This window comes from Symphodus melops (assembly GCF_947650265.1).
Source record: "Symphodus melops genome assembly, chromosome: 9".
NCBI lineage: Eukaryota > Metazoa > Chordata > Actinopteri > Labriformes > Labridae > Symphodus > Symphodus melops.
This window is the reverse complement of record NC_136699.1, coordinates 22,474,734-22,492,776: the sequence shown is the minus strand read 5'-3', so window position 1 is coordinate 22,492,776 and position 18,043 is coordinate 22,474,734. Positions and strand designations below refer to the sequence as shown.

General features: G+C 39.3%; 1 protein-coding gene across 2 annotated transcripts in view; it reads left to right on the top strand.

Annotated features, from left to right (window-relative positions):
- il1rapl2 (interleukin 1 receptor accessory protein-like 2) overlaps positions 1 to 18,043 on the top strand; it is a 372,021-nt gene that overhangs the window by 255,237 nt on the left and 98,741 nt on the right. For both annotated transcript variants that reach the window (XM_079353062.1, XM_079353061.1), the window contains exons 5-6: positions 5,249 to 5,435; positions 5,531 to 5,684. In XM_079353062.1, the coding sequence (XP_079209188.1) occupies positions 5,249 to 5,435; positions 5,531 to 5,684 (341 nt within the window). The remainder of the gene's footprint in view (positions 1 to 5,248; positions 5,436 to 5,530; positions 5,685 to 18,043) is intronic.

Here is an 18,043-nt window from a genome sequence, read left to right as displayed (position 1 = left end):
AAGTTCAGTTATCGTATAAGTTTGTGCAGTATTTGATCTTTAGTCTCCTGGAGCTTTGCTGTGAAAGCTGCTTCATCGCCTTTTTAACATACTATGGAAACAGGTTGGGCAAATTCTTTATAATCTGCATTAGCATTTATTTGAAATTGTGTTTCTGGCTACCCGGTGGGCAGATGTTAAATATTCACTGCTTTCAGTTTTTCATGGCCTCCAGTGCTTTTAAATTACACAAGCGTGGATAACAGATGTTGAGTTACGTTGTCTTCAAATGACAAAATCTATCCCATTAGGAGGAACAGAGTCCAGTGTGTAAGTTGTTACAGGTGGATTTATCATTTTTAAGACTCTTTTATAAAAGAGTAATATGTAAGATCCTTGAATGAAATGATAAAGTCACCTTACTATCTCATCAGACATGAAGGAAACATGCTCTGTTGAAGTGCTGACTTCTCTGACAACAAGGCAGCAGCCAGTGTGTCCTCCTTCTAACTTTAGATTCTGGTCCTGAGTGGTCTGGATTTGTTTGAACCAGAGAAGAAGCAGCACTCAGTTTGTCTGGCAAATGACAAACCAACAGTTGTTGCAGAGATAGAATCGATCAAGAGAACTGCTTCAGATAAAAAGCCTCTGCATGTTTCTAATAAGCTCCACCAGCAGAAACCTGCTCAAACTAGGATCAATGTTGGAGATGCTTTTGAAACATGGAGAGAGGTTATAATGCAGAAAGGTTTTATAGACTGATGTAGAGCCGGCTAAACACTGAAGCTTCAGTGTCTGAGACATGACAACTTGTATGTATATATATATATATATGCATATTGACTGTAGAGGGGAAGACAGCTTTTGAATTCTGACTTGGGTAATAACTGAGTTGCATATTGCTCCTTTTAACCCGGTTCATTGAATTTCAAGAGTGAATCCACATTACAAATTTAAAGCTTTTCTTGCCAGTCTCTTAAATTGAGAATCTTTTTTTTTCTTCATAAGGTGCTGCTCTGTTACACCAGTGTGGTCCATCACATGAGACTGCTTATACTGTGCAAAACACCCGTTTATGTTTCTAACACAGTTACACATTGAGAAATCTACAGTAGTGTACTAATGTACAAAATGACTCACTGACGTCCAATGATCCAAGTTAATGAAATATCATTTGAACTTTGCAGGAGTTCATGTTAAGTTGATTTCTCTGGTTCAAACAGGTCCTGTATACTGAACCGTTTCTTGCACAATTAATAATAAAGAACTTGCCAACGTGATGGCAGCCGAGTCTCCCACAATGTTAGATGGCCTGTAGTCAGTTGTCCCACATCTAGAAGTGTTTTAATTAACTTCCTCAATGTAGTGTAGGGGCAACAGTACGGCTCTGAGGGTGATGTAGTTTAACTGTGCAGTGGTGTCATTATTTTCTATCATTGCAGCAGCTTAACTACAGTGTGCTGCAAGGGACAATAAAGATGTTTTTCTTATTCTGATGACATAATTTTGAAAAAAACTGGATGTGTCAATTTCAGAACTTAATCGTGTCACGTTTAACATGTTTAGACTGAAGTCCAACTGTGAAAAAAACTCCATGTAATGTCGTTTCTGGCATCACTGCATGTGTGGTTTCCAAAATTCATGCAGTTTGTTTAAAAACACTGCAACAGAGCGAGCACATTTTAATTTGTTCAAGGTTTTCTGATATCATTTATGTTCTTTCTTTACATGAAAAACACAGAAACTAAGTTTTTATTGACATGTGCAGCACAAAACAGAAGGGATGTGTTAAGAAGAAGCTAAATGACGTGTGTAAGAGAAACAGCCAGTGGAGCAGGAACAGGAAAAGGTATCTGAATCTCTGCAAGAGAAAACAAAACGCATGAGGCTGTTCATAGATCGAGGAGGAGGAGAGCGATGGATGGATAAAAGGCTCTCTGGGCCTCAAGTTAAATGCTCGATCTTCGGTCGGTGACATAAAAAAACAAAAACATGTGCCTCCTGTAATGCAAAAACACACGTGCGCACACACACACACACACACACACACACAAATACACAGAATTGATGGGATAAGTGGTTTAGATTCACCTAGATGAGAGGTTGAGGTTAGGGGACAATGCATGTGTGTGTGTGTGTGTGTGTGTGTGTGTGTGTGTGTGTGTGTCTGTGTCTGTGTATGTTGGAGTGAGAAAGAAATAGAATCAATGAGGTCTTTTATGTTTGGGGGTGAACTTGGGGAAACAAACAACAACAACAAACAACCATACACCCACACAATCACCTTGAGCAGATCCAAAAATCCAACATGGTGCTTAAAACACATCATTGCATCATAGCATCATTGCATCTGCACAACTTTAAAGGTTATATTTTCTTTCATAGATAATTTGGCAGGAGGAAATTGGTACACATATTCTACATCACAACAAGAGGACATTTTGTGACCACAACAGAAGGGCCCTAAAACTAACACATTTGTCTTGTGCAGCGCTGGTTAAAGCTGAGGTTCCCAAACATGTCAGCTCACTAAAATAACAGTGCTAAAGACTGGGGAAGCCCTCTGTCCCTACTTTATTCATTTATAGAACAAAACGTTAGAAGTAGAACACATCTTACGAAACAACGAGAGTTGTGAATAAAATTACTTTTGTAAGTATTTTCACAATAATGTGTCCAATACTGAATGCATACATCACACTTTGGTATTTGATTTTGGAAGGCATCTTGCAACCCCCCTCTCATCGTCTCATGACCCCCCCCTTTGGGAACCACTGGGTTAGTAGGTCAAAATGTGTCGATTTAAGTCATACATATCTTTTGGCCCGAATGTTCTCTGGAGTTTTATGGAGTTTGCAGGAGGAGGAACCAAAATACAAGATAACCTCCTTGCATGGACAATACAGATTTATTCTTTACTCTTACAATCTAATTTGCCAATCATTTTTTACAAAACTGAAGGGAAATCAAATTAATCTCTATTTTCAAGCTGAGATATGTTATATTTTCAAAAGGGATCATTTGTTTCACATTAAAACTGAACTGTACTACTGACTAAAGTTAAACATACATGTTCTGAAGACACATACCTACAATAAAATAGAATAAGATTTAGAATAAAACAAAAAATCTAAATATGAAAAATTAGGTTAAAAAATGTAAAAATGTAGATTGCATCAACTCTTGTCACTCTGGATGGTGATAATGCGTGTAATCCATATAGCACTCTCTGCAACTATTTGACTGGTGAATAAATCTCGAAATATCAGCGTATATGAGTAAGTTAGAAAATCAACCAGTGCCGATAGTCACAGGATATGCTGACACCTGTTGATTTAGCCTTTCTGATTAATCTGTCAGGCTTTTATATATACTGAATAATTTGACCAGTCTGAAAGCATTTTTCATTGATGCATGCTTGTTGGTGAATTTGGGCTCAATGCTTTGTATTTTCATCCTGAAATGTGATCCATTTCTCTATAATTTTCATAAACCTGGTGGATCTACAATACTGTACTAAAGCATGTTCTTCTTGCATCGAGGGGTTAAGGCAACAATTGAGTACCAACATCCTCCATAGACTGAAAATCCATACTCAGTTGATCTGAGTGTTGCTTTTATTCCACTTTAAAGACCATTATATCTCTAAGGCCATGCAGTTTCACTACATCAGGCATTTTCAAAACACAGGTGTAAATAATGTAATTACAAATGGCTGTCATGTCTTACTTTGTTTTTCGAATAGACCAGAGACATGTTTAATGATATTTGAAACACCTGTGCTTTTCCAACCATGGAAGAGGCCTATGGATATAAAACGGCTCAGACAGACAACAGATGGATCAGTTGGGCTTCTCACTGCGGCTTTATTCTAACACACTCTTTGAAAAGCAGCGGATTTGAGGTGACATTGTTCTGAACGCTGCTCTTCTTGGCTGCTGCTTTACTGCTCAATTTAAAACACTGCTGCTAGCTGTGTGGCTTCATATCAAACAGCTTTATTTAAGACTCTCACTTTAATTGTCATGTGAGTTCACTTAAAAAATAGATAAATAACGACCGTTTAAATTGATATGAATCAAAACCAAGCCACTAACACAACAACATGAAAATTCCTGAAGTTGTGCCTTTATTTGATTTCATTTCTTATTCTTACCGTATGGATGTGTAAGAGATTGTAAAACCCTTCATTTCTTCTTAATGCCATTTTCTTTTAGTCATGCAGAAGTTACACAAAAATTCAAAATTGATTTCCTATCACCAAATGGTCGACCAGTACTTCATAAAACTAAAGTCGTGTTTGCGTTGAGTCCACTAAAGGCTGAAATGTCATCACCCTTGCCAGAATTACTGGTTGGTCACATTTGTATATGCTTTTAAATGTAATGCTCAAACAGTAAAGCAAACATAAGACGAGGTTATATGAGTACCAATGAATGGGCCAGCTCTCCTTGCTGTTAACCCCTGATGCAAAAGATCACAGTCTTTTGATCTAGAAAATTGCAATGAACATTGAGGCTCTGTCAGTTAAACTGTGCTATCGACCTACAGTATGCAATGCCACATTTAGCACAGACATGACGATGTTTACCTGCAAGGAGCACAAAGGGTTGGCAATGCTAGCACTGCTAACTGTAGTGTCAACCTGCAATTTCACAACTGACAGACAATTTCAGATAAATTGTGCTCAATGTTACTGTTTTCTGAGTGTGTTCTCATCCTGTAGATTAGCTGGTTAGTCTGAATTTACATTTGTGTTTAACAGACTGGGACATTAGTTGTCTGGGAACATCCCTAGCTCTTACACTTTATCACAACAAGTGCCAGTGTCAAGCAAATGGAGCCATTACTCACTGTCACATTCAAAGTATGCTCTAGTTTGATAATACATTTTTTAACTTACTTAAAACATATCCCTTAGAATTCATTTAATAGCCATGAACCTCAACAACAAATACAGACTGTTTGGACGTTTTAGTTTCCTCTTCTGGAGCACAGTGCAAAGTGTTAAAAGTGTGTGCAAGTTGAAAGAAGACGGCGAATGTGGTATCTGGTCATGATAATACAAATACAAAAATAGCAATTTCAATGAGAGTTTGATGTATAGACCAATAGAAGTCACTGTAGAGTGATGAAGTCAAGGCTTAATAAACAACTGGTGTACATTGCACAATTGTCTACAGTTGTGTATGTACCCTTGGTTTAATTTTTTGTTTTTTGAAGTTATGATGTCAATATGCTAAAACACAGTGCTTTTTTATCTCTCCAGAAACTCAACATACTGCATGAAAGTGTCCATGTCGATGGCTGTGGAGGAGAGTGACGAGGGAAAGTGCTTCAGCAGCAACATCCGCCACCTGGAGAAGGCTGAAATAACCCATAGTAAGATGATCATCTGTCCTGATATAGAAGACTATTTGGCTCCATACAAGCAGCCACAGATGACGTGGTATAAGGTGAGAAACACACACAAACACACACAAGCTGAGTGCCATCCCCAAAGTCTCGCATAGTCTGTTAAAATGTGATCTTATCTGTGCCTTCCTGTCAGGAGTGTGAGCGGGTAGAGTGGAGAAGCTCCATTACAATTAACACTACACACATCTGGATTCCTGAGGTGGAAGAGGGTGATGGGGGAAACTACACCTGTGAGCTGCAGTATGGATCGAGATTGGTGCGGCGGACAACAGAACTTAAAGTAACAGGTAAGACGTATTTCTGGAATGAATGGAGAAATGTTTTAAGGGATTTTTCAAAAAATAAAATATGACCCAGCATTTTTGAAGGCACATCTTTAACGAAACTAAATTTGTTCCCTGCATCACATTTTGAAAGAGCAGTATGGCCAACATCAATAAATGAAGTTATGAAATAAACCTGCTGAAGCAATACGCCTGAGAAGAAAATCTATACTGAGAAAGAAAAATGATGTCAGCAAACTATTGTTCTTTTACTTTTTTTGTTAAGCCCATCAAATGAGTTTTTTTTCTTTTCAGTTCCCTTTCCTTCTTTCTTGGTGATCAGACTTTTTTATCCCCTCTCTGTCACCTCTTATGCTTCGGGCTCTCTTAGTAAAACTGCCTGACTTTTTGTTTGCAGTTCTCAATCAGAAATCAAGGTTTGGTTCCCATTGGTTTTAGACTTTTTGAATGAATGTTCAGTGCCTGGGGTGTGTTTGTGCAGAAAGTTTTAGTTGTTGCAGACATGGTGACCCCAAAACTAAGGGCATTTACTTCCCACTAGCTGGCTTCACTGATGAAGACGAGTTTATGAAAGTGTTTGTATTGATCATGAACTGAATGATCTTCAGCTTTACTAGATACATCTAGGGCTCAAAGTCAATTGTAGCCTGCAGTGTAGGTGGAGCTTGGGCCCATCCAACTTCTATCAATTCATTTCAATTCAAAAAACTTTATTTGTCTCCAGGGGACAATTCAAAGGCACATAGAACAGAGTACAGGTATACTAAAAAAATGCCATCAACGCCCAAAACACTGTTATCCTTTCTGTAAAATTACATTATGATAATGCTGCTACCATGTGTGAAGTCTTAACCATTCAAATCAGGTCTTTTCATGCTGAGGTTTAACTAGCGAAGGGGTGCTTACAAATGTCCAGTCAGTTTCTCAAGGATGTATATGTCCATGTATATGTCCATGTAGTGACCAATAGTGACTGAAACAGCTTCTTGGAAACTGACTTTTGTGAGAGCCACAACTTGCTCATAAAAGTCATTTACATTGAGTATCGTAAAGGTTTTAGAGAAAGATCTTGGCCAAGTTCTTTGGAAGTATAAAATACAGTGTGAGAAGGGAAAACAGTTTTAAAGGGTGCAAGTAACAGGCTGGTTGGCTGAGCATCAAGTTAGGCAGATCATTCATCCTGAGACAAAATGCTGCATGTCATAGGATAATGTATAAAACTCAAGAATTTGTACCTGGCAGTTCCAGGACAGGATTTGACAACATTACAGTCAAGCATTAAAACAATTAAGTTTGCTGATACCACAAATCGTTATCTCGATGGTTATCTCCAACGATGATCTAATCAGAAGTGGCTGTCGTCGTCAGCACTACTTCACGGCAGAATGTCATGGGTTGGAGTTGGAAGGAATGGGCACAACCATCAGTGGACTTAATCAACATCGGCTGCTGCTTTGTCAGCAATGTATACATGTCTATGAATGGGAATGAATGGGATTAGTTACTTCTGATGGTCTCATTATTCAGCAGCACATTCACACATGTGACCTGAGGTGTAAAAGCACTTTGAGTAGTCAGAAGACTAGAAAAGAAATAAACAAGCTCAAGTCTATTTACCATTTACCACCTTGTTTAATATTCAATACATTTTTGACTCCAGAGCATCCATTACTTTGACAGATGCCCAGACTCAGCAATACATCATTCATTATCACCACAGAGCTTTTACAGTTTCTCTGTATGCACAATACAGATGTGACCTAAAACAAACTGGTACTTTACATTCCTCCCAGGTTTTCTTTTTTTTTTTTGTCTGTTATTTGGAGATTAAAAATGCATCCTTTCAAGCGTCAGTGGCTTTGACCAAAGCTCAGACTTGGCAGTAACATCTGCTCTTCTCATGCAGACTTCCATCTGTACTTTTGTATTGTGTGAATGTATGTGTGGAGAAGGGGGTTGCTGTCTCCGTGTTTGCCCACGCTTGCCCTCACATATGCACACATTTGAAAGCACACATTGAGTGATTGTGTAGTCTGTTATAATGTGATGTGCCAGAATAAGCAGCATTGAGTGAAAGTGGATACGCCTTGAACAATATTCTTTCAGAGTACGCTGTCCTGCATTTATTGCTCCATATCGCTAACATTTTAAATTCAAAGGATTACAGTCTGGATCTTTTTTTATTTATTTTTTTATTTACGCTTGCTGTGCTGCTTTCATTCAGATGCGCAGCAGCCCTGTGTCAAACAAGGTCGTCTTGTAAAGGTTTAACAAAACCCCAAAAAGTTCAGAGGTTGAGCCAGCCTTTATTGTCATGTGAACAATTTTAGCACTATATTAGTGGAACAGTTTTATGAAATAAATGAAAATGTGCTATTCCTAAACATAAAGGGACATGTAAGAGCATTATGAAAATATACAGTAACATTTAGGTTGGAAAAGTACAATTTGTTAAATTTTATTCAAATTTGACACTAAAATTAGTAAAATAATTAAAAATGGAAAACATATTTTATATATTTGGTTTGTCATTGAGTACATTCATTACCTGATAATATTTGATGTGTTTGTTAGCGTCTGAAATAATAAACCCCCATGATAGAGCATGTTTATTGTTGCTTTGGAAAGATGTCTATAAGGTAGCAGAAACTGCTACTGAAAGCTGTTGTACTGTTGCTGCGATGAAAACGGCACGTAAATGATACCTGGATCCTTCACCTCGTCTGTAAACATGTTCTCTTCTTCAGGTCTGTCTCATCCGTTCATCATGACTACTTACAACTCAGAGTTGGTTTCATCAGAGGTGGGGGGAGAGAGGATAACTCCCTTCATTCCCTGCCAGCCTCAGCCTCAGCTTTTATCATCGTTTTGATTGAGAGCCCCCTGGCAGCAGCATTTACACACACATAAGGGAACACTTAGCATGGATTCAGAGTTTAGAATCAGGCAGAGTCAGTTCTTTGTTCCCTCATTGAATCGTGGAACAGAGACACCAGAAAATTGTGTTCTGATTGGTGGCGTCGGTGGGAAATACTCATTGTAAATTAAGGACTGCTGACATGCAGCTCCTATTAGTGTTATTTTTTTATGATTGATTGGTAGACCTGCGTCAATGTCCTTAAAGTCATGTGAAAAAAAAAAAGTTTTGAGCATACATTTATACTCATGCTCTCTGTTGTGAGCATTACATTTCAACATCATCAATTCTTTGGGAAAACTCTTAAAAGATCTTTTTCTTGAATTTCCCTCGGGATCAATAAAGTATCTATCTATCTATCTATCTATCTATCTATCTATCTATCTATCTATCTATCTATCTATCTATCTATCTATCTATCTATCTATCTATCTATCTATCTATCTATCTATCTATCTATCTATCTATCTATCTATCTATCTATCTATCTATCTATCTATCTATCTATCTATCTATCTATCTATCTATCTATCTATCTATCTATCTATCTATCTATCTATCTATCTATCTATCATTTATCATAGAACAGACAATTTGCATTTCATCTGAAGACTGTTAAAAAAATGGACATGGTCTCTTTTTTCTGAAGAGGCATTTTGAGACCAAACAATGGCAGGGGCCATGTTGGAAATGCTATCTCTGCAGTATCCAGGCAAAAAGCCACCGGCAATCTGTTAATCAGATTAGCCTACCCCCTTTATTAAACACATTTATGGAGCTTCCGTACGCTGTGTCCTCAAAGCAAAGAAGCGTTGGATGTTACATCACATCTCACATGATCGTACTCTGGCTGTCTACATTGCACACTGAAAGATTCCACAATGAAACTCAGCTTTTAAACTTTTAAACTCATTTGGCCAAGTATAGGTTCAAAATGGTTCCTGAGCTTTGCATGTTCGTATGCATGTTGTTTGTGGGCTGACCAGTTGAACTCTGACTCTTCCTCCTGTCCAAAATAGGAGAGTGCTCACAGGTGTTGTTGTGTGTTTTCCCTGTGACTGACTCGCGACCAGTCCAGGACGTCCCCGCCTCTCCCCAGCTGTGATCAGCTCCAGCCCCCACCGACTATTTAAACCAGCGTGATAATTATCATATAGGCAATTGAAGAGATGGAAAGGTCATCTATTGGTGAATAAATACAATGACTGTACTTAAGCACTTTTGAAAATCTCTAGTCTGCTGACTAACGCAACACATTCAGCCCACACACACGTTCAAAAACTGATGGCACAGCCTTCAGGAGAGGTTGGGCTGAAGTATGTTAGCCAGGGACATCTTGACAGGAGCTGCAGCAGCCAGAGATGCATCCACCAATCTTTTAATTAGTGGACAACCAGCTGAACCTCCTGAGCCACAGGAGCCCCAAATGAATCAATTAAATCGACAGTGCTTGTTATATCGACCATGCAAACTTGGTTTTTCCAGAGCCCAGAGTCGTCCGAGCAGAGCCTGGTGGACCAGGATGAATTGCTCTTGGCTTCCCTCTTCAATAAAGCCAGCTCTGATGATATTGAATATTAATGAACAATCCCTGAAAGACCTTTAAACATAACATTACAATAACTAAATTCTTAGTTAATTCCTCATTAGTTAAGCTAATTACTCACTTGTGCCCATGCTAACATCATCCTCTGATATTATTTGCTGTAATGCTGCTGATCTTTACAAAGTCTTACAATTACTGACAACGCCTAACAACACAAGTACTGTACAGAGGAAAAACAAGTGAGAGAGGTTTTACATTGCCAGCTTTATGAAACCTTCCTCACCCCACTTATGAACTACAGTAAGTACTTTCATTGTTATCAATTATTCAGAGACCCTGTGTTTATGTCTGCTGCAGGTTGGTTTCTCAGCTGTTCCTGTTCTTTGTGTGTTATGCATTAATGTGTGTGCGCACATTTACATGAAGTTGTTCCTAATGTTTGTGTGATACGTCTGGTGATCACAAACTACAGTCATATAGTGTATTACTGCTGTGGCCTGGGGGAGTATGGCCCCAGAATAGATCAGACAGCAAGCTCACAAATACTTCCACATGCAAATGCACACACACACACACACACAAACATACACATGAAAACACACACACACACATGAACACACACATGAACAAATGAAGCACGTGCATGGTCCACTGATCTGATCAGGCTAGAGAAGAGATAGCAGAGGGTCAGTGAAGGGGCGTCTGATGTGGGGAGGAACACATCCAGAAAAAAGAATCTCTGCAGAGGAAGAGAAAAAAAAAACATCTCAGAGGAAACTATTTTGTGAAAAAACAAAATGAAGCTTGACAATTATAATTAAGGCTATTATAATTTGAGGTTTGAGGTTTGCTGCACTTTTTGCGTGAAATAACCTGCAGACTAGTTTGAAACTGCAACACTTAGTCTGAAAGTTTTTGAAAGCTTAGTGAAAAGTCTTGAATCCAAACTTTCTGCATGCAGCTGATCATTTTCAATACGATCTGTCTGATTATGAAACGTTTACTCTCAGTTTGAGTGTTTTTTGGTTTTAGATCTAATTTTCAGTTTTCATGCCTTTACTTTAGAGATAGGATGGTTGATAGACTTAGAAATCAGGGAGAGAGAGAGAGAGAGAGTGGGGAATTTAATGGGAACTGGGGCCACCAGCTTGGATATAACAGCATCTGTAAATGGTGACGCACTCTAACTGCACCACCAGCTCGCCGTGTTTGTGTTTTATAAAGCAAGTTGCTGCTAGTGTTGGTCAGGTCCCCCTTTAAAAAGACATATATGATCTCAATGGGACCAACCAGGCTAAATTAACATTACAAATAATGTAAATGCTCAAATAAAAAATCACTTAAGTAGAAGTAGGGGATGTAAAGTGGTTAGTTCAGGAAAGTGCAGAGGGCCACATCCATACTATATCAGAGCTCATGAAGCAGCTGAATGCTGCGTGGTTCAAAGGTCCTCATCCTGGACACTGTGTACCTTTAACCCAAAGCCACGAGTACATACCCCAACCCAATCTTGTTGTAAATTCAGTGTGTGCTGGTCGGTCAGTTAAGAATACTTCCCGTTTGGTTCCCAGTCATCACGTTACCTGCTTTAACAGCCTTGGTAAACACAGAGTTCATTGTGTCAGCCACATGTGTCAGAATCAGAATCGTTTTTAATTGCCAAGTACATTTACACATACAAAGAATTTGGCTTGGTCTATTGGTTCAAAAAACAGTCAACATGTGAAATAAGGCTAAATAGCAAATACTTAAATAAAAATGAAATAAAATATAAAAAGCAATTACCAATAAAATAGTATTTAAAATGTCAAATATAAAGAGTAATGAAAAACACAAAATGTACAAAGGGTGCATGAGAGAAAGTAAATTTAAGAATAAATAACTAAGTGCATGGACAATTTAAGACATTACACTTCGAAGTATGAAAGAATAGTGTCCATAACATAATCAAATACAAGTAAAATGAAAGTGAAAGGATTAAAGTAAACTAAACAAAAAAGACAAAGCTAAAGTTCAGAGAGCAGATGTTCATGAAGTCACATGAACTGTTTGATGTAATTAACACACAACTTGCTTTCTTTTGACCATACTGCCATAAGTGATTCAAGCAAATAAAAACAGGGCCTCTCTGTGTGGAGTCTACATGTTCTCCTCGTGCATGGTGGTTCTCTCTCGCTGCTCCAGTTTCCAGTGACTATTTTTGGTCATTTCCGCAAACATTACATATGGCCACCCTTCTGCACCTCAGTAAGGTCAAGAAGCATGGGATCCTCACTCAGCCAATCAGAAGAGATCACCGTACGTCACTGGTCCTGCTATTGTGGTATTTGAACCAAATATGGTAACTTCGTCAATGTTTATTCTTCAACATGAAATTAAAATGTTTTGAAAAATGTTTTAACAGAAATAAAGTTCTGTTATGTCCCTGAATGACACTGAGGATGAATTTTTGAATTATTTCACTGAGTGCAGTATAAAGGGTTAACCTTTTAAATCCACCTGAGACATAGCTTGGATTTCATTACTTTCTACGTCGTGTAAAGCTGCTAACATCACAATCTGTTTTGAAAAATCTCCGTAGTGATGGACCCTCTGCCAGTGGATCGTGACTGATCATAATACCAGGGCAACATAGTAACATGTTTGAAACCGTCCAAGAGCAACATAGCTCAGTGCTGGGCTTGCAGCCTCCCGAAGCTCTCGCCACTGTGTAAGAGCCTGCGTTCAGTTTGGTCCGGGCTCGGGCAGTCTCTCCTTTTCTTCTCAGCTTCATCCCTCACCATCGTCTCCCATGTCTTAACTTCAGCCATTGTATCAAACAGCACCCAGACTGGTAAACTGGCAACTGTGTAGCTGAGGAGACTGCTGTGTGAGCGATTGCGATAAAGCCATACCAATACTTACACAGCCAGCTAACAAAGTAGCATAGTGCTCTGAAAAGACCCTCTGTGTTGCTTGTATAATTAAAGCTAACTGTTGCCAACGTATGTTTCCTGCAGACCAGCAGCAGTCCAAAGATGTAGCTTTTAGTGCCTTGAATAAACTCAGCAGGCATGATGTAAAAAGCCTGGCTGAAACACTACCGTCTCCAGGATGTCATCCACGCAAATCATCACCCGCAAAACGCCCACAAAACAAACATACAAACTTTTGCAGTGAACACGCAATTTAGTACTCTGTAATTGAGATCTTAGTAAATCAGGCTCTCAGTTTGATTCTGAGCGTAACGTTGGTGTGAATTCACATCGTGTTCCCGTGTTGCAATTAACCAACAAGTGTCTCTATCAGAAATTATATTTGAATTCTAACTAGCTATCGTCTCTGGGATCTACCCTCACATCGGCCTCCAGGAACAATACAATCCTTTGTGGTGATGACCCAACATGTCATTGACATTGATAATTAACCATCATTTGACCAATCAGTGAAAAGCATGGTTTGTTGCTGTGCCCCTCTGGTGCCTACTTAACAGACTAATGGCTACAAATAACCTCCTTCAGCCTCAAGTGGACACTCGAGGATATGTAGGGTTTTTTTAGGAGGTTTTTTTCAAACCAGGGTACCTTTTTTTTTTTTTTAAATTATATCTTTATTTCGAATGGACAGAAAATGACCACACATCAAACATACATATCAACAAAGGTAATGACAAATGTCCATCCGGTTTTTGTTTTAAAGTACAATAGAAAAGGGAAAAACAAAACAAAACAGAACAAAAAAAACAGAAAAAAAAAACAAAAACATGAAACCAAGAACAGAAACCAGGTGAGGGGGGTCACCCGCCGCCGCCATCAAAAAGAGAGACATCGAAAGACATTCACGGAAATAAACATAAGATAGTGGTACCAGTGATATTAGAAAAAGTCTGCTCTCTCGGGGGTAATAAAGACAATCCAGTTATTCCAGATCCGATAGAATTTGTCCCTTTGAATTTTTAGTTGATAGGATAGTTTTTCCATCTTAAATATTTCAAGAGTTACTCCAAACCAATCCTTAATAGAAGGTAGAGTCGGACTCAACCATCTTCTCGTAATCGTTTTTTTGCTTGCCACCAAAAGTAACTGTAATAGTTTTATTTCACTCCTGTGTTCCAAAAAAGAGACGCGACCCAGATACAGGACCTCGAAGCTCAGAGGAACTTGAGTGTTAAAAACCTTACTTAGAGATGTCTGAATACCCCTCCAGAAGACACCTAGTTTGGGACAATCCCAAAAGATATGGTAATGATTAGCCACAGTCGAGCCACATTGTCTCCAGCATGGCACATGTTCCCCTTTATACCTCTCCTGATGTGGTGTCCTGAAAAACCTAATAATATTTTTCCAACAATGTTCCCTCCAGCTCATGGAGCTGGATGTTGACCACTGAAAGGACCATATATCGCCCCACGCCTCCTCAGATATCTGGATCCCAGATTCTCTTTCCCATTTACCTTTAATGTAAAAAGTATTCTTATTACCAGCATGGGATAGAGCAGTATAAAGCTTTGAAATCGAGTTAGAAGGGGTCATGGTTAATGCATTCTTTACAATGTGAAAAAATTCTGATTCAACAGCTGAGAGGTTGGCCAATTTACATTCATGGACAATATATGACCGTAACTGCAGGTATCTGTGGAAATCGTTCCGCGACAGGCCATGTTTGTCCCTCAGGGTCTCGAAGCTGTGCACAGTGTTTTCCTGAGTAAGTGAAAGGAGAGTAGTGAGACCATGCACCGACCATGATTTAAAGCTAGAGTCGTGTCTGTTAGGGAGAAAATCTGCAAACCAGGGTACCTTTAAAAAAAAAAGAATAGCTGGTATAAGCTTAGTGCTGGTCTTCCCTTCAGGTCTATGAAGAATCTGTGGATGTCGTGATAATTTATCTTGATGTCCTCTTTACCACCCATCCTCTACCCCCCCCCCCCCCCTGTGTGTCTTTATTTCCCCTCAGTCTCTTTCAACCCGCAGCCATTTTTCAATATAATCTCATCCATATTTCAGAAGCATTTCAAAGTAAAATTTGTGTTAGCTAAGTACACAGCATTCAGGCTAAATGTAACACTGCTGAGGAGTTCTGTGTTACGGTGTGTATTTAATTCTGTGGTTTTTTTTGGGGGGGGGGTTGGCGGGGGGGGGGGAGAGGTAGGAGGGACAGACTGAGACAGGGAGAGAGACAATGGAAAAAGGGGATTTGCTGTGTTGTAAAATATTTGTAACCTCATTAGAATAACACTGAGCCAAATGCAACATCACATCCCCTGCATGACAGTTTTACACTCTCTCTCTCTCACACAAATTAAAACATATTTTTGTAAAAACATTAAAACATAATTTCTCCTCTGTCCCTTTCTGTTACTGCTCCTCTTCTCTCCCTCCTCGGTGTAATCTTTCCTTCTATCACTCTCTGACTTTCTGTCTTCCTCCATATTTGCCTCCAGATTTTTGTCATCTTCTTTTCGCATTGTTCCCGTAGTCTGTCCTAAACGCTTACTCGCTTTACATCCTGCTCAATCTGTTGGTCTCTTTCTGTTCCTCAATTTGACACACTGTGTATCATTTCTGTGTGTGTGTGTGTGTGTGTGTGTAAGTGTGTGTGTGTGTTTGTTTGTGGTTTTGTGCATGCGTTAAGGGCCCATGACCTAGTTTGAGCATCACCACCTAATTCATTGTGAAATTGCCTCTGTTCTCAAAAGACAGGGGCTTGATGAGGTTACTACACACACACACACACACACACACACACACACACACACACACACACACACACACACACACACACACACACACACACACACACAGAAAGGGTAAGAAACACAGTGAGACACAACGTAAGAGAAAACAGGATTAAGAAGAGAATATGTTGGGGTTGTTTGTGGCCTTTTTGAGAGGGAGTCCATTTATTTAAAAGAAGAAGAACTAAGAAGTAATTCTCTGCAACATTTTAAAGATGCATGATAACAACAAAGCTTTTATTATCCAGGTTTGCTACCCCAAACCAAACATGGATTTTTTGGCTCAGGACACCGTTAAATTTCTTCAAAGGTCGACGCATTTAGATGCAGGGAGTTCTTCTCTGGTAATACCCTATACAAATAAAGGTTGATTGATTGATTGATTGATTGATTAATGCAGGTGAATGAATGTTGCAATAAAAAACCTCGATGTCTGAAGTGGAGTTTTTTAGCCAAATGACAGTGGTCACCAGAATGGAAAAAGCTGTTTCTGGATAACTTTTAATAAGAAACAGCCCAAGTGGAGGAGCTCTCACCTGTCAATCAACCAAACTCATAGCATCAGTCTTAACTCTTTAGCCTTTAAGTCAGCAGGTTTGAACACAGAGGACACCTGTTTACATATATTAAAGGGACTTCAACTTGGTTTTAGTCTACATTAAGTTGTAAAGCTGTGAGCATGCACGTGTGTGCGTGTGTGTGTGTGTGCACGTGTATGTGTTGTTAAGGTGCCTTGATATCCTTAGTTTTTTTTTTTCCAATTGAAACTTGATTCGACATGATTCAGCCACTGGTCTGGAAAATATCAGGGAGTCAGGAGGTTCATTTACACACACACACACACACACACAATCGCTCCCGCTCTCTCTCTCTCTTTATTTTAATTTGTCCATTGAGGCTAAAGAAGGGCACAAACACGTTTTTTACCTTGGACCTACTCACACACACACACACATCTGTTCGCAAACACACATTTACTGAGAATAAGACTCAGAAGAGATGTAAACTTCCCAAGTGTCTCCTTCTAAACACACACACACACACACTGAAGACCCAGTGGTCAAGTTAATTGCATTAGGGAACCTTAAGAAGCAGACCCTTCTGTTTCTCACACATCAGTACCTCTGACAGAGGCAAGCTAAGAAAAACAACAATGTGAACCAAAGTAGAGAAACCACAGAAGAAGAACAGACGTGATGAAAAAGTACAAATAACAGTGGAGCGCTTATGCTAACTACTTCACATCAGTTTAGACAAACAACAACAATAAAACCAACTTTGTTCATTCTGGGCACTGACAGACTTTATGTAGAGTGTTATCTCTGACCTGCAGAGAACAGGACACATAATAATCAATGCCCTCAACTCACAGAGAATAGCCTGGTTCAAAAGGACAGAGTTCATCTTTTCTTTTGTCCTTATGATGCTGTATAGTTGAGGCAGTAGATACAGTTCCACCTCACCGTGTCCCTTTAGTCTAATAAATAAAACCCTCTTGTCCCCTTTCATTCCCACATTTAGCAACCCTCCCTTTACCCTTCTTCCTCTATTACTTTTCCTTTAATTTAAAGAGCCCGAATGGAGTTTATTGTGCTCGGGTCCCCGACTTTGATTCCCTAAAAAGCTTCTCCAAATCAACAAAGTTCATTCCAAGAAGTGTAACGTCACCCAGTACAGATTCATAATAGTCAAAGTGCATCCTGTTGGTTGTGTTTGGTCTGTTTGTTTTGACCAGAGAAGGCCTCCCCACTCGTGTTGCCCCCTCTCCCCTCGGTTTGCTTGACAAACAGTGATGGAAGCAGACGCGAGAACTGGTTCAGATAGAACTGATTCTACCAGACCTACAAAGCTTCTGCATTTTTCTATCAGAAAACAGGACAGCCGTTTCCACCAAGCTGTCCGGTTTGGTTCAGTTTGGCACAGTAAGCCCTGATCCTGATCCAGCCGACCCGTACCCTTACACATCCCTACAGTAAATCACAGCTCCACATACATAGAAGCGTAAACAGCCAATAAATTCAACAAATATGAAGAACTTGACACAGTAATCAAAGATCAGGGATTCTAAGGAAAGTCTTAAAATGACTCTCTCCAATTCTACAGGATATTTAAATGTTTTGTCTTTGTGCTTTATTACTGCTGTCGCACAGAAAGTGCAGATTATTTCGACCAATCAGTGGACTGCA